The 27,083-nt window shown below is 51.4% G+C and overlaps 1 protein-coding gene across 1 annotated transcript; it reads left to right on the forward strand.

The window, feature by feature from the left end:
• The first annotated feature begins 12,566 nt into the window (after nucleotides 1–12,566).
• Nucleotides 12,567–17,359, forward strand: LOC135305583 (zinc finger protein 551-like). The gene is made up of 2 exons (XM_064429319.1): nucleotides 12,567–12,638; nucleotides 16,736–17,359. Exons 1-2 carry the CDS (start codon nucleotides 12,567–12,569, stop codon nucleotides 17,357–17,359), a joined length of 696 nt encoding a protein of 231 aa, XP_064285389.1.
• Nucleotides 17,360–27,083: the final 9,724 nt, after the last annotated feature.

A 27,083-nucleotide genomic window follows, 5' to 3' on the forward strand; every position in this document is an offset into this window, starting at 1 on the left:
GTCCTGGCGGCTCCCACCCTGCCGGGCCTCGGCTCATCCCTGCCCAGCACAGCACCTCGCTCACTCACCAGCTCACCCCAGTGATGGACGCAGTACCGTGGCACCCTTTTGATGGCCACCTGCAAGGCAAGTGCAGAACAGGGCTCAGCTCGCTGTCCACCCTGCCCAGTGACATCCTCCTCCCGCCTCCTCCGCCCTGCTCCTCCTCCTCCACCCCCTCCTCCTGCGCCCGCCGCCGGCCCCGCCGCTCACCGGGGCGCCGTCCGAGAGCCGCGTTGCTGCGAAGACGCTGCCGAATCCGCCCCGGCCCAGCAGTGAGCCCAGCCGGTACCGCTCCTTCAGGCGCTGCTGCGCCTTCCCTGCGGGCGGGACGCGGCTGTCAGCGCTCGGCCCGGGGCCAGCAACGGCCCCCGAGCGCCCCTCACCCGCCCCGGCCCGGCCATGCCCCGGCGTTCGCTCTCTGGAACAAGACAGCGGCGGCTCGGGGCCGGGGGCCGCGCTGCCGAGCGGCGGAGCTCGGGCCGGGCAAGCCGCAGCGGAGGCGGCGGGAGCGGCGGGGCCGCGTGTGTCCTCCGCGGGCCCCGGGAGGAGCCGGGGCCGGGGCCGGGGCCGGGGCCGGGGCCGGGGTCGGGCTCGGGCTCGGCCCAGGCGGAGCCAAAAGCCGGCGATGCCACCCCAGCCCCAGGCACTGATCCCCGCCCAGCAGCGCCACCGCCAGCACGGCCAGAGCCGGGCTGAGGCCAGGCGGCGGCGTGACGGCCGGGGGCGGGCACGGGGCAGCCCCGCCCGGGGCCAGGGGCGGGCCGGGGGCATGGCCCGGCCGGGCATGGGGAGAGGGAGGCGGGGAGAGGAGGGGAGACCGGGAAAGGGAGAGCGGGAGAGGTACGGGACAGCGGGAAAGTGAGAGGAGAAGGGAATCTGAAGTTTCTTGTCTCGCTGTCGCTTCTGCTGCTGCTGCCGCTGCTGCCGCTGCTGCTGCCGCTGCTGCCGCTGCCGCTGCCGCTGCTGCAACTGAAGCTCCGGGGCCGTTTGTCCCCGTGTCCGTTTGTCCGTTGCCCGCTCGCCCCCGCCCCGAGCCCCACGTTCCCCGAGTGCAGCCCCTGAGCCTCTGCAAACACGGGAACTTTGCCGAGTTCAGCCAAGAGCCAGAGTCTGGACTCCTGCACAGTGGCTCAGGAATCCCCTCGGTCCCTGCTGTGCATTGTCCCTGCTGAGGGTCAAACACTCTCAGAGCGCAATCCCTGAATGCAGAATTTGTACCTGACCCAAGCACTGCACTTACCTCTCCAACATTGCTTTCCAAGAAAAACAGGGGAAGCCAAACTGTGTGTAGGTCATGGTATCTTAAAATGTCTAAAACTTGCCAACTCATGGATCTTAGAGGTGAGATCTGGTTGGAATTAATGGGATGGACAACTAGTGCAAGATGGAAAAGGGGAGCATAAAAATAAATTGAGAAAAACGTCTTGAATTGTTTCAATTTTCATTTAATTTCTTAAAAGCACTTTCAGTTTTTCCAGAAACTTCTCCTCAGTCCTGTATGCTTTTTCCAAGAACCTTTCCTGAAGAATGATGTGCAGCTTCTATCACAAGATGTGCCACCAACTGCAGCTTCTCTTGGCTTTCCACAATGTGTGTGCAGCACACTTGCAGCAAAGCAGGACAAATATTTGAAGAATTTGGCAGCTTGTTCTTTTTATTTCCTTGTGGGCTGGGCACTTGTGCCATTGGTAAGGTTTTCATTGTTACTGTTCTACCCTAAGAAAACATGACAGGCTACCAAGAACTCCTGGGGAATGCAAGCCTGACTGAATGCAGAGAAACAATCTGCAGAGCCTGCAGCCAGAAGTGGAGAGCTGTGTGATCATCATTCCAACACCCCCAAGGACATCTTGAAAGTGATCTAGAAGATGAAAATGGGCTGACAGAGGGAGTTTGTTTCTGTGCTCTGTTCAGATTCTTCTACATCTGAAATCAATTCTAAAATCTCCATCTAAATCAAGAGTACAATCAATTCATGAAAAGCACCAGAAAAAACTGTACCTCTCAGGAGATGACTGAAAGAATCTGTAAAGGAAAAATGCAGGAGAAATGCATTTCTCAGTACTGCGGTATTTGCCTGCCTGAAACCCTCCTCCATTTCCGCCCCATCCCTGGATCTGTTGGTGTCAGTTCTGTATTTGCTGGTGCCTCCAGCCCTGAATCCCCTCATCTACAGCCTGAGGAACCAGGAGCTCAAGGCTGCAGTGTGGAGACTGATGACTGGACATCTTAGGAAGCATTAAACTGATTGCCAATTTCTGCAAATCACTTGTAATAAAATTAATTTTTGATAGTTCTGTTGGTTTGGTTCTTTGATTTCCCTGTCTTCTTTTTTTTTTTTTTTTTAATATTCTCCCTAAAGCTAGATGATTGTTTCTGCTATTTCTGACTTTGTTTCTCTCCACATTCACCGTGGCCGCAGACTGTGACAATGAGGAGCTGTGCACTCAGTGGCTTTAGATGAATTAAGAATTTCCCAGCAGAGTTTTCTTCAGGGATGCCCTTTTGTTGCCTTCTCTGGAGCTGCAGCAGCAATGTCTGTGTGCAGAGCTGGGGCAGATCAGTGCTGGCCCAGCAGCTGTGCCCAGCAGCAGCAGCAGCACTTGGTGTTGCCAGTGCTGCTGCCGTGGCCCTGCCCCGCTGCCCTGGTGGCCCTGGTGTTGCTGCAGGGCCTGAGTGCTCTCGGGGCCGGGCACAGTCCTGGGGGTGGCAGTGCCGGGGCTGCAGCAGGGACAAGCCATGGGCACTGCTGGGGCAGCGCTGACGCCTCAGGCCAGGCCCTGGGGGCTCCAGGCTCCTTACCCAGGCTCTCTCAAGAACACGGCCAGGCCAATGCCCAGCACAGAAAAGCCCCAGGGTGAGCAGCCCCAGGCTGGCTGTGGGCAGGATGGGGGCAAACAGCATGGCTGGGGCTCTGCAAGGGCCCTGGGGGAGACGGGAAGGAGCAGCAGAGCAGGTGCTGATCCCTCAAGTCCTTTTCTGCCTGGCTGCTCTCCAGCCACTCTGTCCCCAGCCTGTAGTGCTGCAGGGGATGTTGTGGCCAAAGTGCAGGACCCGGCACTTGGTCTTGTTTAACCTCACCTTGTTGGATTTGGGCCCTGGATCCAGCCTGTCCAGGGCCCTGTGCAGAGCCTTCCTCTCCTCCAGCACATCCACACTCACACCCAGCTTGGTGTTATCTGCAAATTTGCTGATGCTGGACTCAATCCCCTCAGCCAGACCAACAATGCACATACTGAAATCCACGCTGGCTGGCTCTGATGCCTCGGCCATCCTGTGGGTGCCCTGTGATGGCACTCACGGTGATCTGGTCCATAACCTTGCCAGGCACCCAAATCAGGCTGACAGGCCTGGAGCTCCCCAGATCCTCCTTCCAGCTCTTCTTGGGGATGGGCTCACATTGGCACCTCCACTCCTCTGGGACCTCCCTGCTGATCCAGGACTGATGGTAAATGATGGAGAGCAACTTGGGGAGATCATCCACCAGCTCTCTCATCCCCCTACGATGGAACCCATCTGCTCCCAGAGACACCTGTGAGCACCTGCGTGGCTCAGCAGGTCCCCAGCTGCTTCCTCCTGGATTCCAGGGGGTGTTCTGCTCCCTGTGCCCATCTACCAGCTCAGGAGAACACTTGTCCTGAGGATGGCCTGTCTTATTGTTGAAAACTGAGGCAAAGAAGGGGTGAAGTACCTCACCCTTTTCCTCATCTTTTTTAACCATATCCCCCACAATAAGAAATACAGATTGTCCTTAGCCCTCTTTTTTCCATTAATGTACTTATAAAAACATTTTTATTATCCTTCACAGAAGTATCCAAGTTAAGTCGTAACTGAGCTTTCACCTCTCTAATTTTCTATCTGCAGAACCTAACAACATCCTTAAACATTTCTTGATTTACCTGCCTCTATGTCCAAAGGTGATGCACCCTCTTTTTAACCCCTAAATTCATGCAAAAGCTCCATGCCCAGCCAAGCCAGTCATTTCTTCCTCTGGGTCATCTTTCTGCAAAAAGGAACAGCCTACTCTTGCTCCATCAACGTTTCTTTACTGAAGTGTGTCCATCCTTCCTGGAACCCTTTGTTTTTAAGGGCTGTTTCTCTTAAAAGAATCAGTACATGATTTAGTACTCCCCAAATCTGCATCCTCAATAGGCCAAAGTCTGCCCTTAAAAGTCCAGTGTAGAAGATTTATTGATGCCCCTCCTCCTTTCATGGAATATTTTAAAACTCAATATTTTCACGGTTCACTGTGCCCTAAACAGCCTCTGACCAGCACTTCTCCCACCAGCCCTTCTCTGTTCATGAACAGCAGGAGACAGAGCTTTCCTTGGGAGTGGGAATTGCAGGAAACATCCCCAAAGTGCAGCTTGGAAGGTTCAGCCTGGAGCTGAGGAGAAAGCAAAGTCCCTGCCAGGGTGGAATTGTGGTGCTCGAGGTGTGGCAGCGTGAGGCTGGGCCATGGCCGGCTCTGTGTGCCAGGAGCCAGCAGCGCTGGGTGCAGGGAGCCCAGGGAGGGCACAGAAACGCTGGGTGAGAAATGCTGGGGCACAGCGAGAGGGGCGAGTGCAGCCGGCCAGGGCACAGGAGCAGCACGCACAGGGGGCACAGCCTGCAGGACAGATGGCCGAGGGCTGGGCAGGGCTGGCAGGGCCACAGGCACCCAGGCCTTTGTGCCCTGGGCTCGGGCAGCGCCTCTGGAGGCCCCACAGCAGGAACTTTCCTGGCAGGGGCTGCACTTTGGCTCTCCCTCGGCCTCCCTGGCCAGGCTGGCAGGGGCTGCAGGTTGATGGCATTTGTCCTTGCTGCCCCTCACATCCCCCTGCCCCACAGAGAGCCCCGAGCCACCCGTGAGGGACAGGCCCTGCTGGCCCAGGCTGGGCTCAGGGCTTGGCCTTTCTGCTTCCCCCAGCCAGCCCAGGCCTTGCTCAGCATTGCAGTTCCCTGCTCAGAGCCTTGGGCTTCCTGCACTCCTGGCCTCAAGGATCTGCTCTCAGCAGTCCCTGGGGAGCCTTTGGCACTCCCTGCCCTCACTGGGGCCCAGCCATGCTCCAAGGCACTTGGAGTTTTGCTGCTGACTCCTTGAGCAGCTTCTTCATCCTTCTCTCAGTGCCTGAGGCTCCTGGACCCAGCCCCAAATCCACTGTGGGGCTGATTGAAACACAGAAAGCCCTCAGGAGCTCTTTGTCTCCCTTCAATTGTCTTCAAGTCTCCAGGGTTTGTGCAGCTGACTGGAGTCAGTCTGGAGTTCTGTTAAGGAGGGAGATTTCAAAGTGCACCGACCGCATGATGGTTGGTTTTAATCATATGGGTGTTTTTTTATTTTTCAGTTCAGAAAAGAGGTGAAAGAACAATTCCCCAGGTGATCTTGATGCTGAATGTCTCCCTAGGAGATCTGGGCATGGAGAAGAACGAGCACCTTGCTGGCTGACCCATTTTGGACAACTTGCTCCTCACCCCCAGCCTCACCACGTCTGACATCGCCCACCTGGGACTGACATCCCAAAACATAAAAAAAGTATCCATTTTTAAAATAAATAAGATTGATTAATTTATAAAATTATAATTATAGTTTTTAAATTTATATTAGTATTACTGTATATTTCTATTACCTTTGATATTTATGTGAAAAATTGAATACATTTTTAGCAATCAAAAAATTATTTGTCATTGGTTTTAAATAAAACAATTCCTTTCATTAAATCATTGACCACTACTGGCCATTTATTTCTCCTTCTTAATGCTAATTAGTGCTATTTTTAGATCTTTTGACATATTTTTTTATTATTTTCACGCACAGGGTAAAAGGGGCCACTTTGGGGTCCCTAGAGACATTTCTGGGGCACATTTGGGGCAGTTTAGGGTCTGGGCAGTGTGATAAACAAGTCCACTGAATTTAAGGATCAAATAATTATCTTTATTATTTTTGCAAGCAAGAATAAGCAAGGACAGTGCTGGGCGGCCCGGAGTCTCCGCTCCACTTTGGCTCACAAAATTCCTATCCCCTGAGTCCACCTTTTATTGCCTTCTTCTCCGGGTTTAGGGATGACGTGATCTGTGCTAGGGGTCTTTTTCTGCCTTCTGGTGGTCGTGGGATGACGGCTTAGTCCCCCTTAGTCTTCCTCTTTGTGAACACTGAGTGAACTTATGCCTTATAAGGCATATCTATACAGAACACTATACACTTTTCTGCAAGCTAAGCAATTCTTACTAGTACTATACACTTTCTGCAAGCTAAGCAATTCTAGCAAGTTTAAGGATTGTTGTTACAGCTGCTTCTCATTACTTTCCTTTCACAGGGCATACCTTTACAATGGAATTCCCAAAGCACTATAGTAAACCAGCAACCATATGTATCTGCACAAGAAGTTTTCTTAGCTATTTAACTATTGTTTTATATTGTATAGTTATTTAGCTATTGATTTAATTAATGAACAAACGTATTACTACTTATTACACATGCCACCAAACTGAAGACTGGCATTATCCCATCATCTATTTCCCTCTGGCATTCTCTTTCGGAGCACAAATGGGACAAAAACAGACAGTAGAACTTGAGGCAATCTTTACCTTCAAAAGAAATTCAAGAGTCCCTCGCAAAGACCAATGCTTTGTCAGTTCAGGAGTCCCTGGCAGAAACCAATGTTCTGCGACTTCAGGAGTCCCTCGCAAAGACCAATGCTTTGCGAGTTCTGGAGTCGCTCACAGAGACCAATTCTCCACCAATTGACATCACTGGCTGACAGAAACCAATGCTGTGCCAACCACTGCCGTGGCAATGGCCGAGTGCAGCCGCCTGAAGGCGCCGAGGCTGCGAACGAGCAGCCAGGGCCGAGCTCTGGCGCTGAGGCCACGGCGCCGGCACAGACGCTGAGGGCCCGGGCACGGTTACCAGGCAACCGCGGCACCGAGTGCGGGCCGGGCCGGGCTGGGCCACACGCATTGCCAAAGGACATTGGCACTGTCCCTGCTGACTTGACTCCTGTGCTTGCTGCAGAGCCTTTCTGTAGCCAGGAAAGTTTAAAATGTGCTGAGAAAGGCACCTGTGGCAGGTCTGTACACTGCTCTTTGGACAGCACCAGGATTCCATCCTGGCTGCAGCCCCAGGAGGGGCTGAGGCAGCTGCAAAGGGGCTCAGCCTGGAGAAAAGGAGGCTCAGGGGGCCCTTCTGCCTCTGCACAACTCCCTGACAGGAGGGACAGCCGGGGGGTTGGGCTGTGCTCCCAGGAACAGGCACAGCAGCAGAGGGAACGGCCTCAGGCTGGGCCAGGGCAGGCTCAGCGTGGACACCAGGAGGAATTTCCTCAGGGAAAGGCTGCTCAGGCCTTGGCAGGGGCTGCCCAGGGAGCTTTGCAGTGCTCATCCCTGCAGCTGTCCCAGGAAGGCCTGCAGGTGGCACTCAGGGCTCTGGGCTGGGGACAAGGTGGGCATCAAGCACTGCTGGGACTCCATGGTCTCACAGAGCTTTCCCAGCCTTCATGATTCCATGAGTCTATGATTCCATGAAGGCATGATTCAAAACAGAGTTGAACTCAAATCTATCATACACAAATATTACAAAGGTCAAAGTTCACATGACAGAAATTTAAGATGATTCTTTAAGATTGAAAGAATCATATGTCAATGTTGCATACAGGTAAAGCCCTATAAAAGAAGAGCCTTGTTATCCTTGTAAAATGATGGCTCAGGCCTGCTACTTTGGCTAAGTACAGCTAACAGCTAGCCTGACAAGTTCCTGTGAGAAAGGAATTTGCACCTGAGAGAAGAAAGACTTCTACCCATATCTTCTATGCAGGAGACAAGAATGGAAACATCGTTAGAGAGGAAAGGTTTTGACTGACACCTGCATGAGCAACTACTAACCAATGAACTGAGTGGCAGTAAGCTACTAAGCAATTAAAATTAAACAGAAAGCCTTTAGAAAACCATAGAAATATGAGCTGTGAAGAATAAAGATGGGCTGTTGTGCATGAACAAATAGGTGTCTTGCCTGATGCCAATGGAAAAACTTCCAGAGCAGGCCTCACTTGGCAGAACAAAGGCAAATGACTCAGTGAAATCCTGGAGGCACCAGGAGATTCCTTACAGATTCTTGAGCTATGTGCTCTCATCGGAGTGTTTGAAAAGTGGCCAAATTATCCCCTTAACATTGTTTCTGTTTCTCTTTATGTAGTGGTGTTGTCCAGCGCATGAAGTGACCACTGCTGGAAGAATTCCAGAGAAATCCAGGACCAGGGGTTGTGGCAACTCTTTTTGCAACTGTGCCAGTGTCTCAATTCTCACAAACAGGATTATTTCATTACCCATATTTGGAATTACTCTGGATTGGAGGGAGGCCTGGCCTTAGGTAAGGAGAAGGCTGACCAATTGGTGGCACCACTCTGGGCCTCTGCTTCTCCCAAAATGGATAAGTTTGGCCAAGCCAGAAAGGCTGATGAGTTTTTTCATCAAAATGTGAAAGTTTTACCCCAGCAATTTGGAATATGGCTGCAGGATGCTGAGGGAATTGTCACAAGCTGTCCACAGGGCCAGGCTATGATTGCTGGATTGGGTCCTGGAGCCAACCCCAGTGGTTCAGGGCCCCTGCAGCTGTGGCAAACTGATGTGACCATCTGCGCCTCTTTGGGTTGCTTTAAACGCATTCATGTGACCACAGACACCTTTTCTGCCATGGCTTGGGCCACTCCTGTGACAAGTGAAGGCTCTGGCTTTGGCATTCCACACTGGCCACGCTGCTTTGCTGTTATGGGCTTGCCTCAGGAAATCAGAACACACAACGGGGCAGGATACACAGCCTGGCAAACCCAGGATTTCTCAGCTCCTTGGGGAGTGAAGCATAGCACAGGCATTCCAGGGAACTCCACACGTCAGCTGTCATCAAAAGGACACATCAGGTCCTGAAAGGACTGCTTGATAAACAAAAAATGGGGCAGGATGGGCTGAGCCCACAGGACAGAGTGCTGAAAGCCGTCCATGCTATGAATCCTCTATGGTTAGTAGGCAATCACAGTGAACCACCAGCATTAACACATTACTCAGGTTTGCAGCAAGATTCTGAATTGGTACAGCATCGGCCAGAAATTTATTTTAAAAGTCCTAGGACAGGGTTATGGGAAGGACCTGCAGATTTACTGATGTGGGGAAGGGGTTATGTTTGTGGCATTACAGACAAAGAACCCTGATGGATACCAGCAAAGTGGGTTCATCTCTGGCTAGAAAAGGACACTCTGATCCCTAATACCAGTAATGAACTTACAACCAGCAACACCTGAAAACATCCATTGCCCTCAGAGCTGGAAACACTTTTGTTATCCTTGGGTGAGATTAGAATGAGTGGGTGTGGAGCACACAGGTGGTGTGAGTTTGAGGGAGGAAGCTTTGCAAGGTGTGGGGTGTGCAGCTGTTGGCACAGCCAAGAATTCAATACCTGGGTGGTGTTATCCCAAGTGACAGGAAGAACAGGAAATTCCCCTGAAGCTGCTCAAGAAGCACTGAGCTTGTTTGAAAATCAAGAGCAATTGGGGCAGGCTATTCAGTGGTATCGTAGTGAACTCCAGAAACTTGAGCAGAAAGAGAGAGAATAAAATCAAGGATATTGAGTGTGGTAAGGAAATATTTATCCCTAGGACCTGGGGAGTTAGACCTGATCAGAGGGAACAAACAAAGAGAAGCTGGAAAGAAAGGAACCAGGAAAGAAGGAACAGAGGAAGGGCTCAAAGAGCAAGAGGCACAGTTAGTTCAGATTTTGTCCCTGATCTCAGAGAGGAAGGGTTCTTTACCAATGAGCAAGATGAAGAACAGCTTTAAATTAGAGAGGTGGGGTTTTGGGAGATTTTTTTCTATTGGCTGTAGTATGTGGTAACATCTGTAGTGCAGAGGAAATTAACCCACCAGGATGGCACTGACAGAATATGTGTCTTACTTGGGCCAAGGCTGCTGGGGTGGATTCCTCTCGTTTATCCTTGGCCATGCCTGGAGATCCCTTCCGCACAGGTCTAATTGGTATCCCAGTGAGTGATTTTACTGGTTTTGCAAGGTGGGTAGGAGCTAGAGGAAAGCCATACGTGGAAGCAAATAGATCAAGCATGGAGAATCATTGGTGTAACATCAGCAGAGGTGGTACAAAATTGGACAGATGCAAAAGGCTGGGAATTAAGCCAAAGGGCGAAGGCTTCCAAGCAGGTATGATAACACACACAATCCCTGAATGAAACCGGACTAGAACCCCAAGAACCAGACCTGTTAGGATCAGCTCCTAGAAATTACTGCTTGTTTTTTAACTACTTTCTGGAAGCAAAAATAACCAATTTGAGCAATGTTCTAGTCCCACATTCCAAGAATAATAGTGTCATCCTTAATCCCAATTCTCCATTATATCAGAACAAGGCCAAATATTGCCACAATTGGACTTATCCTGGCAGTGCTGGTGCAAATGAGACTGTAAGAAAGCTTCCACTTGGTGTCTTTTTAATCTGTGGGGACAGAGCCTGGCCTGCAATTCCAAGTAATCTCTTTGGTGGAACTTGTTACCTAGGAAAACTAAGCATGTTTGCCCCTAGCATGTGACAAATGCTGAATCAGACTATCTGGAGAGCAGGACACAGCAGAAGAACTAAAAGAGCAATCACAGGCTTAGGATCTAATTGTCATGATCATGTAGAGCTTTGGGGTGCTCCAGCACGAATCTCAGCATCATTCCTTGCTCCAGGTGTTGTGGCTGCTCAGGCTTTGACTACACTGAATAAGTTGGGATGCTGGGCAGCTAAACAACTGAACACAGCTTCAGCTGTTCTAAATCAAATGCTCACTGGTGGAGATAGTATTAGCCATGGCACACTGCAAAATAGAGCTGCTGTAGATTTGTTGTTGTTAGCACATGGGCACGGGTATGAGGAGTTGGAAGGAATGTGTTGTATGAACCTCTCTGAGCATTCTGCATCCATTCACAGGAAACTCAACTACAGGACAACATGAAGAGATTGACTGTGAATGACTGAGGGTTGGATGAATGTTTTAAGGGGTGGGCAATAACTGGATGGTTGAAAGATATTGTAAAGGGAATTATGTTAGTATTAGTAGTCATTACTTTATTGCTTTGTGTTATTCCATGCATAATTAAGTTGGTGACCCCCTTAGTAGGGAACACAGTAAAGAGGGTCTGGCTGGTGCAAGAAGGGGGAACTGTAGCAATGTATTTGAACAACTCAGGCCTCAGTGTGCACCAGCCATACCCTCTGCAACTGTTCTTATCAGAATTGTCTCAGGGCTCTGTGGAATTCATCAAGGTGACTGAGATATAAACTGTGCTAAAATAAGCACAAAGAAGCTGAGAAACGGCACACCAGGATGGCAGGAACTGGATAACAGGGGACTGTGAAACACCTGCATGGTGACCAATCACAGAGACTGAGAAATGGAGGCAGAGAACGAGGGAACGAGACAAAGGCACCAAGCAAGAAGTGTGATCTTAGCAGTTTGTAGAATCCAGAAAAGTGTGTGTAATGTAAACAATAAACAGCTTCTGCTTGGTCACACCGGTCAGTTGTTCAGGAGTCCTGGTTTACCTGCAAGAGGGGGCGACTGGAAACATACTGGGAGAGGCTGGAACCATCCTAGGGGTGAATGGTAACACCTGGGACCATGCTGGGATCATAGTGGGATCATACTGGGAGTGACTGGGAGCCACAGGGCCCATGCTGGGAGTGACCTGGGCACCCCTGGGGGAACTGGGGCAACTGGCCCAGCTGGGGCTCAGGGTTGTTCTCCCCCAGGGCTGCCCCAGGTCCTGCTGCCACTTCGGACCTCACAGAGCCAGGGGAGAGGGGACAGGGACAGAGGAGAGCTGAGGGGCAAGGACAGGAGGCAGGGACAGGAGACAGGTGAGGGACAGGGGACAGGGAGAGGGGACAGGGCAGAGCCAGGGAACACGGCCTGGCTGAGGGACACTGAGCTCCAGCACTTGGGGCTGTTGGCCTTGGGCTCCCAGCACAGGCCCAGGGGCAGAATCCCCTCCAGAAACTGTTGTTTGCTTTCAGCTTTGCTCTGCAACATTCCCCAGGAGCCCCTGCAGCGGCTGCAGCCTGGCCGGGTGCCCGGGGCCACGAAAGCCGCTCCGGCAGTGCCCTCCTGCCCCGGGCAAGGCACACAACAGCCAAGGAAAGGCTCCTGCTGGGCTCAGGGCAGGCACAGGGCACTCTCCTGGTGCTGCCACGGGCACAGCAGAGCCGGCCTGGGCACAGCATTGGCATCCATGTCCCATGCAATCCCAGCAGGGATGAGGGCTCATTGTGTTACAAATGAGAAGCTTGACTAGGCCAATATTCAAGCAGCAATCAATTTATTAATTCATATGGTAAAGTATGAGCAATACAGGCTGGGTACAGGGGGGGAAGTTTTCCCTCCAGCTGCACACCGATAGTTGAGGCTTACAGGCATTGATAGGGGTACTCATAAGCTTTCTCAGCAGTTTCCGTTCCCAATTTTTACGTCACAATTCTATACACTATTATGATTTAGTTTTTCTCAGGATGTATCCCAGAAAGGAGTATCCCCAGATGGTGGGGTCCGGCTTCCGAAAGAAGAAAGAAGTCTCCCAGCTGGTGAGGTCCAGATTCCAGATGGGTCCACCTTTTAATTCCAAATCTCATTACAGTGATGTCCAGCTTCTCTTGGTCGAAACCATCAATCCTTGAGTAGATGTTCATCTTCCTTTCTTAAACTGCTTTTCACTGTTTTTTTAATGTATCGAGATAAGCACGTTTCCTTTTTATATATTCTAAAGCTATGGTTTCAAAGATCCTTACTACGAGCAATATTCTAAAATTATACTTCAAAAGGTTATTATTGCAAAACTCTTTAAGGCTTAGCTACAAGCAGAAAGTTCCTGTCAAAGAGAAACATCCTTAAAGCTTTAATTCAAATGATCCTAAATCAACTGAAGACTTACAAAGGGTAATTGCGAACAAAGGATAGGTTCAAAGGCCTTCTTCCATGCTTTACCTCCTCAGTTATTTATTAGAATTTGTCTTCATAACTGTCCCATGGTCAGTTTCCACACAATCACAAATACACACGTTGCCTCTAGGAACCTGACACGAAACACAGCTTTGTATTTCCCAATTGCACTGCTGGCATTGCATTGGTCATCCGTTCAAATCATTTCCCCATGGAATTCCCAGGGCAATGGGTTAGGGGGAGATCCATCCATGGAATTCTCACCTGTCTGGGATGAGAGAGATCCGGCCATGGAAATTCCATGGCAATTTCTGCATTCCCAAGGCCCTCATTCCTGAATCCCACATTCCCACAGGAACTCCCTTCCTCTTCCCACACCCACCTTTGTGCTCCAGAGCCTCCCGACCATGTCTGATGGATTTTGGGAGCTCTTCCACACAGCTGTGTCCCAGATAATGCTTCATCTGCTCCACCATGATCCCTTTGCATTCCCAGCACCTCCAGGTGATCCAGGTGGCACCGTCGGACACTGCAAAGCTCCTGGGTCCCAGCTGGAAGGAGATGAAATCCCACCCCTCGTAGCCATAGAGATCCCATCCCAGCCCCTCAGAGTCCTCCATTCCCACAGATCCCAGCCCAGCCCCCGGCTCCCCCCAGTCCCCCCCACTCTGGTTGTACCGGCCCCGTCTCCAGGGCACTGTCGGCCACGTGCCCATTCCTGTCCTTGAGCCGGGGCTGGCTATCCCAATATCCCAGCACTGGCTATCCCAATATCCCAACCCTGCCTATCCCAATATCCCAACCTTGGCTATCCCAATATCCCAGCCCTGGCTATCCCAATATCCCAACCCTGGCTATCTCAATATCCCAGTTCTGGCTATCCCAATATCCCAGTTCTGGCTATCCCAATATCCCAGCTCTGGCTATCCTAATATCCCAGCACTGGCTATCCCAATATCCCAGCTCTGGCTGTCCCAGTATCCCAGCACTGGCTATCCCAATATCCCAGCCCTGGCTGTCCCAGTATCCCAGCCCTGGCTATCCCAATATCCCTGCCCTGGCTATCCCAATGTCCCAGCCCTGGCTATCCCAATATCCCAGTCCTGGCTATCCTAATATCCCAGCCCTGGCTATGCCAATATCCCAGCTCAGCTCCCCCCACCATCCCCGCTCTCTGCGGCTCCATCCGGCCCCGCTCGCTGCCCCAGCGCTCGCAGGGGTCCCGTCCACGTCCCCCACAATCAAGGACTGGGGGACCCCGGGCTGTGTTGTATTGTGTTTTATTCTCCTTGTTCTCAGTTTGCAATGGTTCCCTGATGTAGCCCCGCTTCTTTCCTGAAAATGCTTTGCCCCAAGTGCCTTCCCTCCTCCCCCATGTCAATCCTCCCTGTGGCTGCAGAGCCATTCCCCAGTCTCCTCCCTGGGCCCCTGTCAATCCCTCGGCCTCCCTTCCCCTCTTTCCAGAATCTTCCCACAGGGGCGTGGAGTGATTGGGCAGAGGTCAGGGCCCTCCCTTAAGGTGCTTCCTCATTTGTGATCCTTCATGTCCATCTGCCCAGTTTGCACACCCCCCGTTTCTCCCATTGGTTGTTGGATGTATCTTTGCCTTGTTTGCGCCCCCCTTTCCAAGCTGGTGCAGGGGCTGAGTGTGTGCTGTGTGCAGCAGGTTGCCCTGAGGGTCAGAGCTGCCCTGAGCCCTGAAATAAACCTTGGCTTTACCCTGCCCAGAGTGGGCCCTTTCTTCCTGCAGCAGCGTCTGCCAGCTGCTCCTGTGGTTTAGGGCTGGCAGCCCCGGCCGCTCTGCTGTAGCCCGGGCACAGGGGAATGTCCCCCGCAGTCGAGCGTGTCGGGCTGGTCGGGCAGGGCCCGAACGGGCACTGAGAGGACGCGGCGACAGGGCCGGGCTGCGACAGCGCCACTGCCAGGTACTGCAGGGAGTGCAGAACTGGGGGGACAGCGAGATTGGGGAGCTGGGGGGCTGAACGTGAGAGACTGGGGATCCCGGGGGGTCAAGAGGCCAAGGAAAGGGGGACTTGAAGGGCTGGCCGAGCTGGGAAGGAGGTTCAGGGGCTCAGAGTCAAGGAAAGGGGGTACAGAGACTGGGAGAGCTGGGATGGGGTGTGCCCAGGAAACGGGGAACCAGGATGTCCTGGGAGTGAAAAAAGGAGGGTCTGGGGGCTGGAAAATGCAGGAATGGGGGCCCAGGGATCCCAGGTCAGGGAGAAGGGTGGGGCTGGGTGATGGGAGAGGTGGGGGCCGGGGAAAGTTGAGTTGGTGCCAGATAAGGGGGTGCAGGGGGGTCTCAGTTCTGGGCAATGAGGTAAAAGGGGGTCTCGGGTCTCAGGAATGGGTTGCAGGAGGGGCTCAGGGTCACGGAAATGGGGGGCAGGGACATGGAGAGGCAGAAGGGAGTTCCAGGGGGCCTGGAGCCCAGGAAAGGGGAGTCCAGGGTTTCCCAAAAAAGGTGGGACATGGCATAGGGACACCCAGGATGTTCAGGAAGGGGGAGTTCAGGGCGTGTCTGGTTTTGCAGAAGGGTGGGGCTGGGGGCAGGGAAAGGCTGGAATGGGGGTCCAAGGTGTTCCAGGTTGTCCCAGGGTCAGGCACATAGGAAGTCTGGAGGTGCCCAGGGAGGTGGAGCTCAGCCCAAATATTCTGGGGAGTGCCTGGGTTGGGATTTTTTGGGGGGATGTGTGGAGAATGAAGAACTCCAAGGCAGGGCAGAAAAAGCCCCTTGGGGGGACATCGGGGGGTGGCGGTGGTGGCTGGCGGCAGAGGCAGCCTGGAGGAGCAGAGCCCTGTGTCCCCCAGGAGCCCAAAGTGGGGAGCCCAGAGAGGGGGGAGCGCCGCCATTGGCGGGAGCCTGCAGAGGCTGGAGAGGGGCAGGGGGGACTCCTTGGAGCCCCTGCAGCCCAGAGCAGAGCATGAGGGGAGAAGGGAGCCCAAAAGGGAGCCCAAAAAGCCCCGGCACCCCTGAATGGGCAGAGTGAAGAGGGGGCAGCTTTTGGGATTGCTGGGACTGCCAGCAGGCTGGGGAGGGTGGGCACCGAGGAGAAGGGGGACCCGCAATGCAAGCGTGACCCCAGCAGCTGGGACAGGGGGAACTCCCAAAGAGCAGAGAGGAGGGAGCAGGGCCGGGGAATTCCTGGGAGGCTTTTTCAAGGCTGAATCTTGGTGTTTGGGAGGTTTTTCTGGAGCCCAGATGCCCGGTAACTTGTAGAGAGGGACTTGGGTGGAAAGACTTTCAAAGTCAACGTGCTCATCCCTTGTTTTCCCCAAACCAGGATTTCCCATTGCCACTTCTTGTGAGGCAGTGAGAGAGAGGAATATGTCCCTGGACACTGAGGCAGGTGAGGAGGAAGTCAGTGCCCCTTTCCCCCTCTCTACTGCTCCATCTCCCAGCCCAGCACTGCCCCGGCTGCAGGACAGCCTGGGGGCATCTCCTTGCCCTTGCCTGTGGCCCGGAGGCAAATGCCATCCTGTCCTTGTGCTTCCTCCCCCAGAGCAGGAGCTGAGGATGGAGAGCAGGGAGGACAAATCCCCACGGCAGAACCTCGTGGCAGAGGCCATTTTGAGCGGCTCCACGGCGCAGGAACCCAACGGGGAGGAAAAGCCCTGGAGATGCCGCACGAGGAGAGGCTGCAAACGCAGATGGCGGGGATCTGAGGGGGAAAGAGCCAGCCTGGGCCGGGAAGGCGGCCGGAGATGGAGCCAGAGCTCGGAGCTGGTGGTCCATGAGGAGGTTCCTGATGGGGAGAAGCCCCACAAGTGCGAGGAGTGTGGGAAGAGCTTCAGGTGGAGCTCCCACCTGATCGTGCACCGGAGGAGCCACACTGAGGAGAGGCCCTACGAGTGTGATCAGTGCAGGAAGAGGTTTCAGACCAGCTCCCATCTCCTCGTGCACCAGCGCACGCACACAGAGGAGAGGCCCTTCCGCTGCCCCGACTGCGGGCAGGGCTTCAGGCACAACTCCACCCTCATCAGGCACCGGCTCATCCACACTGGGGAGAGGCCCCACGAGTGTGAGGAATGTGGGAAAAGCTTCAGGCAGAGCTCCCACCTGATCAGCCACTGGAGGACCCACACTGGGGAACAGCCCTATGAGTGTGGGGAGTGTGGGAAAAGCTTCAGCCAGCATTCCATCCTGATTGTCCACCAAAAGATCCACTCTGGGGAGAGGCCCTATGAGTGTTCCAAGTGTGGGAAGGGGTTTCGGATCCGCTTCCATCTTTTCCGGCACTATCAGAGTCACACAGAGGAGAGGCCCTTCTGCTGCCCCGACTGCGGGAAGGGATTCAGGCACAACTCCCACCTTGTCAGGCAATGGCGCATCCACACTGGGGAGAGGCCCTACGAGCATCCCTAGTGTGGGAAGAGCTTCTCCAGCAGCTCTCGCTTGACCCAGCACCAACGGAGGCACCGGTGAGGGAAGCCCTGCTAGTGCCCCGAGTGCGGGAAGAGCTTCGTGCGCTGCTCCAGCTCCATCCCCCACTGCAGGACCCACGCTGGGCACAGCCCTGGTGACCCACATTCCCTGTGATCCCTTTTGGGAACACACCTGCCTGCTTTTCCTTTTGGTTTGGCTTTAATTTTTTTCTCTTCTTCCTCTCTTTGCTCTCCAAAAGCCAAGAGGGATGGATCTGTCACCTCAAAACCACTCAAATCCCACTGAAAACAACTAAATTTTAACCCCTAAAGGCTCAATCCCTCCTCAAATTGCTTGTTCCCTCCTCAAAAAAACTCAATCCCAGGCTAAACTCACTCAATTCCACAGCCACCAGGGTGAGATGGGGTTGGAAGGGGATTGGGAGAAGTGGGATCCCAATTGGGAGTGGTGGGATGGGGATTGTGTGGGGCTGGCTGGGTGGGATGTATTTGACAGCAAATAAAATTTCAGAGTTACTGATTTCTGTCCCATTCATTTTCAGTCAGTTCTGTTTGCAGAGTGCCGCCTTCTCAGCTGATTAATTTGCTATAAAAATCCCATTTTTTAAATCATCTAACCCAAACAATCCAAAACCCAATATCCAAATAAAAGCACTCACCTACAATTAAATTTTAAAAAATAATTGGAATTGTTTTAGAGTACTTAAGGATGTTATTAAAGTTTAATTGTTTGGTTAAGATGTAGGAGAAATTCTAGTGGTGCTTGGTTTTGTGTTTAGTATGTTTGTAATATGAATTGTTTTACTAAGGTGTGTTAGATTGTATGTTAGTTTTTTTAGATATTTTTAGTCTAAAGTATATTAGTTACTACGATAAAGCTTTCAGAAGGTATTTCTTAGTATATAATTTGTTTATAGTTATTCTTAATGTTATATTAATAGTTATTGTTGTTTTGCTTGGATCATTGGAGTAATGTAAGAAAAAATATTTCATTTTTATTATAATTGATTTCATTGTAATTTTAGTTTATTGATTTATAATTTTGTTATCAGTTGTTGAGAGGATAGGAAGGAAGTTCAAGGGCAGGAACATTTTTTCCCCAGCTCGTGCAGCCCAAGTCTGGGTGCCATTCAGCCCAGAGCTATGGGATAATATTGTAGTGCCTCCCACACACATTCTGCCTCTAAGAAAAGCTTGGCTTGGCTTCTTAGAGTGAAATAAATAGAAGCGTAATAAAATGGACAGTTAAACTCATCCCTCTTGAATGACTCTCTTGCTTTCCATTGTCAATCCTGCACCTCATGCTCCCAAGGCTTGGTATGAACAAGTGTCTGAGATTGCTTAAAAATTCCCAGGCAAGGTTCAGTAAAAGCCAGATAGAATATTAAGCAACAGCTCAAGAAAATTCATTGGCAACATTCACATTATTACTTACTACTTGGTTAAGGAACAACATGAGGAAAAAAGCAAGGAACGAAATTCAGTCAATCAAATGAGAAACATTATGAGAATTATGTGTGTGTGTGTGTGTGTGTGTGTGTGTGTGTGGTGTGTGTGTGTGTGTATTCAGGTGTGTTTGAGAAAGGGACAGAAAGGACAAGGATCAAAAGGAATACGGCCTAAAAGCTTAACAGCACTGGAGCTGAGCAGTGGTTAAACTGGAGCCTCCAGGAGTGGGGCTCTTGGCCCAGGATCCATGGCTGCTCAGTCATGCTGCCAGTGCAGCAAGCTTGAGAGCGCGCTGGCTCTGCGAGGCCCCACTCAGAGGGAGGTTGCTGCTGGCACCTCTGGGCTCCAGGAGAGCCCCAAGGGCCTCCTTTGGGAGCGCTGTTCATGGGCCACAGGCGAGGGGCCTCAGCCATCAACGCTTCATCGTGGCCGCACCGTGGGTCAGCAGCCTGGCTCTGAGAGTGGGAGAAGGAGGATGTCATGCCATTGAGGCAGGAAAAGCGGTTTCCAAGGCAGTTCACAGGACACCCCAGGAGCTCGTCAGACAGCACAAGTGCCTGGCAGCGCTTGGTGTCTCTGGGAAGCTCAAGAGGAGCTGGGCCCAGGGGCTGCTCAGCAAGGCCCAGGCCTGACAAGCGTTTCTCAGGTCACCCTGTGGCCGGACAAGGCCGGGGCCATTCACCACCACAATCTGAAGCACGAGGTTTTGATGTAGGGTAAAAAGGCATGGCCCAGTGGAAGTGGGCTGTGTCCTCAGGCCTGTGGGAGAATCACAATGCAGATCCTTGTGCTACTGATTCCATCTCTCCCAGTTTTCTGAGTTCTTGGTGGCAAGGTCATTTAGGTCACACAGCTCTCTGAAGCTTTCTGCACAATGAATTAAAGTGAGATTACACATCCCAAATCGTGTTCTGTTACAGTTTAACTGATTGATTTAAGAAATTTCTGGAGCAGAAAACTTGCTTCCTCAGATATTTACTGTGTGTGGCACCAAGCACAGAGGAGAGATTTAATGTCAAAGGCATGGCCCAGGCAATGCTCTTTTGACATGTTCTGCCCTGAGCTTTCCTGAGGAAGATCTGAAAGGTTCGATGTCACTGGCACAAGCTCCTGCAGTGGCTGCTGGCCAGCAGAGCAGGGCTGGCAGCTGTGCAACAAGTGTTGCCACAAGCAGCAGCTCAGCCAGGGCAGCAAATCAAGAGCTGGGAAGGAGCTGATCTGAAGGCCAAACCTCCTTAGTTCCTAAAAGAGCTGGAACAGTTCCTCATTCCAATGAGGTGCAGTGTTGGACACAGCTCTGTGTGAGCACTGGACACAAGTTGCTCCCACTGAGTGCTGTGATGGTTTCTGCAGGAGCTCTGGGCTCCTGTGTGTGCTGGACACAGTGAGGAGAGAAGGAGGCAAGTGCACTGACACACCTTTGCATTGAGCATGACCCGGCCTGGACCAAACATACTGCAAGCTTTCCCCTTTGGCCCATGTCTCAAAATGTCAGGTCAGCTGTTGGACGACTCAGGTTGGTTTGGTGTCAAGGAATTCCCCTCAGAAATACTGGGTTTGTCTTCCTCTGTGCCTTCCCCTCAGCAGCCTTGGGGCTGCTCCTTTGTGAAGCCATGGGTCTCACACAGTTTGGGAGAACTTAATACAGGACACTCTGCAATGAGTCGTCTCCTCTAAAGTGTTCCAACAATCCCCTTCCAGTAACAGGAAATGAATACTAATAGATGAAAGTGGAAAAAAATTGCAACAGTTTATTAACAAGTGGAATAGCTGAAAAGCAAGCAAAAAAGCCAGTGAGTTCTAGATATCAAACTGCCAGACGTCACCGTCCCCCTGCTGGGACAAAGACCCAGAATGCCGGAGGAGAATCCCCCCTGGACACACGTTACAAGGTGGTGCTGGGTTCTCCCTCGGGAAGAACAGGAGCTGTCACGGAGCAGCTCCAGCAGCAGATGAAAGCTCCATGCTTGTCCAGCGTCGACTTTCTCCCAGAGGCAGAGCTCTGTGGAGCGGTCATGGCAGGTGAAGCAGCTGGGCTGGAGCCCCTCGGTGTCTTTTCCCCCCGGCGTGGCTCAGCTCACGCTCTCGGGCTGGGAGCGGGGCTGCTCCACTCCTGCCGGCACCATGTCCCTGGGCTTGGACAGTTTTCTGCCAGGAGAGCCCAGCATGCTGTTACACAGATCTCTCATAAAGGCCCAAACCAACTCCAAACACTCTGGCCACAGCAGCGTTTCACAAAGGGCTGCAGAAATCCAGAACAGCTGCAAGTGAGTGTCAGACGGCTTTTGTCTTGTTCCTGACCGCAGAATTCATGATGATCTGATCCAATTGTATTCAGATGTAACACAGGAGCTGTGATTTTTTATTGAAATATTTCATGAGGAGTAACAAGCCTTGGGAGCATGAGGTACAGGTCTGACGTGTGAAAGCATGAGCATATCCTCCAAAGTGACCAATTTAATTGTCCATTTTATTACCCTTGTATTTATTCCACACTAATAAGCAAACTCAAGCTTTGCTTGGATATAAAAGAGGCACGGCATACCCTACGGTCTCTTGCAGGGTCCCCAGGGCTGGCAGTGACAAAGCAGGCAGTCTGCTTCATTGGGAATCACTGCAGATCTGCATCACAATGTGTTTTTAAGTAGCATGGTATTATTAAGATCTCCTTTTCTGCACGAGATACAAAAAGGAGGTTCTGAAATTATTTCCATGCAAGCAGGCAGTAAAGAACTGACCCAGCTATCCTAACAAAGCTTTGGCTTTGGCAATTGCACTCTTCCCATTCCTCTTTTGACGCAGACACTCCAGGTTTTCCCCACACCCCTGCAAGGCTGGCAATACCTGTTTCCCATTTACTGTTCTTCCCTAGAGCCAGTACAGTGGCTGCTTTGAAACTAAAAGCCCTGAGATCTGGGCATCTTGAAGGAGCATGAAATGCTAATTAAGTGTTCCCATTGGCAATACCCAGGTCTGCACTTCCCAGAGCTCTGAAGCAGCAGCAGGAGGGCCATGCATCATTCCTGTTGGTGGATGTTCATGTTTCTGGTGTGCAAGAGCAATGCCTTTGAGGAGGGACAAAAATGCCCCTATCCAAACAGTGGCTGTGGAAGGAGATGTGAAGTTTCACTGCCTTTTTTAGTATATTTTAGAAAGATCTAAGAGAGTACTGTGGCATGGAGCAGGTCCCTAATTTTGTCTCCAGAGAAATCCCCAAAGGACACATCTGCTCTGCTGGTGATGGCAACCCCATAAGCTCGTGGGCTTGTTTTCCCTGCAACATGCCAGCCTGCCTGGGCTTTACTAGGCCAGGACTAGACCCATAGCTATGCCAACACATGCAGCCACGTGACACAGAGTCAGACAGAGTTCTCCTTCAGAAAACTCAATTAACACATTCACATGCAGTTTCTTCTAGAACATCAGAAGCTGGCAGCCATGAGGACTTTGCTGTCACAAGGTTACAGTTTGCACTGGGCCCAGAAGTATTTTTCCCTAAGGCAAAACAAATTGAAATGTGAAGTTTAAATCTTCAAATGACTATGAAAGGAAACTGTAGAATAATTTCTGGAAAGGCAGCATTGTCAATGATCATGCAGCCCACCAAGAGCTGGAGCGGAATCCAGAATTGCTTGTTCCAGCTATGCAGGAATTCATTACCCTGGCAAGCACTGGTCCATGGGAACAAATGATCCCATAGCCCTGGGCAGAAGGGCACCCAGGCTGCAGTGGCAATAGATTTGAGGAACCCTTGTCACTTGTTATTGGCCTCACAGCCCACTCACCCCTTGGCAAGCAAGTTGCAAAAGACACTGTTGGACTGCTGTCCTGGGTAAATCTACATACAGATGACTATTCCAAAGCAGGGCATCTTTTCCCAGTGAAATACACATCCTCCTCTTACCTATGAAAATGTGACTGAAGTCACCTGTGAGCCAGATCTCTGTGAGATTGCAAAGGAGCAAAGCTTTGGCATTTGGGCACACTTCTCTTGGTTTCTTTGCTCAGGCCTTCTGAGAGCACAGAACATATCCAGGTAGAAATCTTTTGACTATACAGGACCTTTTGGTTCCATTGTCCCCCAAATATGTCAATGTGTGACCGTGTTGTAATGCCAAGTAACAGAGAGCAGCACAAATGACAGAAAGGAAATATGGCAAAAGAGGAAGAGGAGATGTGCAGTGAGGAAAGGATGGGTGAGACACTGGCACATCAAGCAAGCTGCACTCCCATAATCTCTAGGCTGGCAGGTCCTGGTCTCACATTCTCCTTTTGGTTTATTTAATTATTATTTTTTTAATAACGAAAATAAAATATATAGAATTAAAAATATGTCATCAAAATTGAAAGATACAATTAAAACCTTTATTCAAAACAACATCTAAATATCAGAATATATACCCATATCTAACTATGAAGCCTAACACATAAATCCTATTCTTGTGACACTCTTCAGACAGGCAGCAGCTTCTTCCTGAGCTTGGAGGAATTAGAGCTCTTCTGGATGGGAGACAAAGACTTTGTGGGTAAGAGAACATTGGAAGTGTCCAGAGAAAACTGCTTGGTAAGGCTGTAGGCAGTCAGATCTGCAAAGGGGAGACACAAAATGCAACAGAGCCAGCAATACAAAAGAAAATCATCTGAAGCTCCATATTTCATGGGACAGACTTCCTGGAATCTTCTAAATAGCTGCATATGGAAACATGCTCTTGCTGGCAGACACTTGGAGTAGGCCATAGGAAAAACCCTGCCCCACTTCCACAGAGGCACCCCAGGAACAGCCTGGCCTCTGGGCTGCCCTGGGACAGCAGGGAGCCCCGAGCCCTGTGCTCTCCAGCAATGGCTCAGCTGCACATGCACCCTCCTGCTCCTCTCCCTGCCCCACAGCTGAGCAGCCCTTCAGCTGCACGGGGCACTGGCAGCAGCACAGCTCATTGCAGGGCCACATGCAGGGCACAGCTGTTCCCTGGCAATGTGCACAGCCTGGCTGGGCTGCCACAAGACCCTTCCTCCCAGCAGAGAGCGGCCCAGCTCCCCCCTCACCTCTGTGTGAGGCTGAGCCATGTTCACCTTGCCCTCAGTCTGGAATTGCTTCAGGTCCCCCATGTCATGACTAAGAAGGGAAGTGGAGAGAGCAGGGGCAGATGCAAACCCTTCCTTAGGCATTCACAGCTCTTCTGGGCAACTTGTTCCCAGTGCCTCAACAGCCTCACTGTAGAGAATTTCTTCCTAGAAAATTGCAAAGAGTATAAAAATGCTTCTGTAAATCCATCAGCAACAAAAGGAGGGCTAAGGAGAATCTCTGTCTTTTCCTGGATGTGGGTGGAAACACAGAACAAGGAATGAGGTAAAGACTGAAGACCTTAGTGCACTCTTCCCTGGGTACAAACTGTCAGGATGGCCAGGCCCAGGGAGGGGTAGAATTCAATGGAATTAAATCCAGCTGGTGCCTGGTCACAGGTGGTGTTCCCCAGGGCTCAGGACATAGGTCCAGTTGTGTTTCTCATCTTTGCCAACGATGGGAAAGAGAGGATCAAGGGCACCTCAGGCAGTTTACAGACAATGCCAAGCTTGGTGGGAGTGCTGATCTGCCAGAGGGATCTGGACAGGCTGGATCATGGGCTGAGGCCACTTGCGTGAGGTTCAACAAGGTGAAGTGCCCATCCTCCACTGGAGCCACAGCACCCCCATGGATGGCTACAGGCTGGGGGCAGAGTGGCTGGGAAGCCGCCCAGCAGAAGAGCACCTGGGGGTGCTGGTTGGCAGTGGCTGAGAGCCAGGGTGCCCAGGTGGCCAAGAATGCCAATAGCATCCTGTCCTGGGATAGGCTTTAGGGGTGGCCTTGGCAGTGTCAGCAGTCTCAGATTATTGGAAGGACTCTATGATCTTAAAGGTCTTTTCCAATGGAAAAAGTTCTGCAATTCTAAACCTCCATTTGTGCTTTTGAAGGATGCAGTCCCAAATAGACCTGCATTCGTGTTTTTAAGGAATTTAACATTGACCTTTCCTTGAAAGTAATAGGAATCAGGCTTTAAATGTTCTCAAAGCACTTTTATTCCTTGATCTTAAGCTGTGTGTTTGAATTGAGGTGCTTTTGTACAGGAAGGTTGGACCATGGGATAAATACAGGCAATTTAACTGCAATGGCACTTGTTTCATCTGCTTTTCTGCTTCCTTTTCCCATGGGTGGCAGATTTGGGAGTATTTTCTTGTGCATTGACTTCAGGCTCAGACTTGCTCATGGATGTGCTGTAAAATCTTATCTACCCCTTAGTGAAAAATGCTTGCAAACTGGTGGGAATTGCTAGAGACAAGAATTACAAACCGGTCCCCAGTATGATTAGCCCAGTGTCCCTGCTTAAATCAGGTATGCTTGTATTAAAAAGGAGCAAACTATTCTAATTCTCCTGCCCACTCCACTTTAAAAAAAATTTTTTGTACCTCTTGGGGCAGGTCCTGTGTGCCATTCCAAGTCTGTTATCAAATGTGTGAAGTGATGCTGCTGCTGTAGCAGCAGCCTGAGTTGAGTGGGAGCAACTCCAAAGCACTGGGTTCTACAGCAGTGGGCGTGGTGAGAGGCTTGCCTCTGCTGCCATGGCCATCCAGCCATGGGGAGAGCAGCTGCTGGGGCTTCCCCCTTCTGCCAACAGCAGTCTGCCTCCAACACGTGGACTGTATGGCCATGATTTTGCCAGAAAGTGGGAAATGCATCGTTTGAATGTATTTTGATGTTGTCTGACATCACCTGACTGGAGCGGTTTGGTGGGCAGGATGCCCTGTGGGCAGGGCCATGGCAGGGATCAGTGGCTGGCACTGGCACTGGCAGTGTTATTTTCCCAGGCAGGCTCCTGACACAGCTGTGGGGGAAGGCAGCAGCAGCTGTATCAGCCCAGCGAGCAGCAGCACATGGAGGACACCCTCATTTTCAAAGAGCCCATCACCCCCTTTGCTCTCCCATGGCAGCACAAGATGATTCCAGCAGGTGAAGGGCTGCCGCAGCCTGGAGACTCCTTCAGCCAGCACTTGTTGCAATCTCCTTGCTGCAGCTGTCCTGGAGGATGTTGGCTGCAGAGGTGGTGCCAATGCCCAGGAATGCTGCTCGGCTCAGGGGCAGGGTGTGTACAAAGCTGCCTTCAGAGCGCTGATCACCAGACCCCGCAGCCGCTGGCAAGGGCAGCAGCTCTTCTTCATTCTGTGCAGGAGAGAGGCCAGCCTTGGAGCCTGGCCCTGGGGACAGGGAAACGCTCTGAGTATAGGTTTGAATTTTCAGAGACAGTCCAAATGAGAATTGTTTTGAGGCAGGTGTTGCAATGTTGGGTTTGGGTGTGTCTGCAGGAAAGCAAGCAGGAAAAAACCCCTGCCACAATGAGGGAGAACTTTGTATGGCCAGTTTACACCCTAGAGATACACTGATGATATGGGCCCACTGAACACTGGGGGCATCTGATGCAGAGTGCAAAGCTTCTTTGAATAGACAGGAGACATGAGACTTGAAGAAATAATATTGCAGATGCAGAAAAAGGGATCAGACCCACTGGTCCCATGGCTCAGGCTTAGTTTTGCCAAATCAAGCAGAATTAGTTTTATCCACTTTTTTCAGAATAACCTGCCCTGTGCTATTTCCATCATGAAAAGTTTGAATTGTCAGGAACTGCCAAGATCAGAAATGTTTTGAGGCAGATCATGTTTATGTTGGGTTTGGGTGTTTATGCAAAAAAGCAAGCAGGGAATAAACCCCTAGAACAATGAAGCAGAGCAAAAGTGGAATATTTGGATGGTCAATTTGTTCTCTAAAGCTATCGGCCAGCTGAATTCTGGGGTCATCTACTGGGGAGTGCAAAGCTGCTTTTACTTCCACGGCCCGGTGCCATTCTTTGTGTCCCAGCACTTTGTTTGATGTGAAGAGAAATTAAGCAATTCCCACACCATCCAGGTGCAACCCAGATCTGAGTGGGAATTACAGAAATAAATTACAGAAATGAATTTACAGAAATAAAGGACTTGAAAAGTAGCTTTGGAGAGGGTTTACTTCCTAGACAGTGTGAAAGCCTCAGGCCTGGCCAGGCTGGGCTCAGGGCTGGCTGCCCTTGGGAAGGGAAGGGGATGGAGTTGGGGTGGGGTTTTGCAGCCATGGAAATGAGAGAACCACGGGCTATTGCATCACAAAGGGGCAGCCCCATGGGCTATTGTGTCACAAAGGGGCAGCCCCACGCTGGGGCTGTGAAGGCTGTGCAGTTTGTGGTTGGCACGGCCGC

The sequence above is a fragment of the Passer domesticus genome, chromosome 8 (genome assembly GCF_036417665.1).
Source record: "Passer domesticus isolate bPasDom1 chromosome 8, bPasDom1.hap1, whole genome shotgun sequence".
NCBI lineage: Eukaryota > Metazoa > Chordata > Aves > Passeriformes > Passeridae > Passer > Passer domesticus.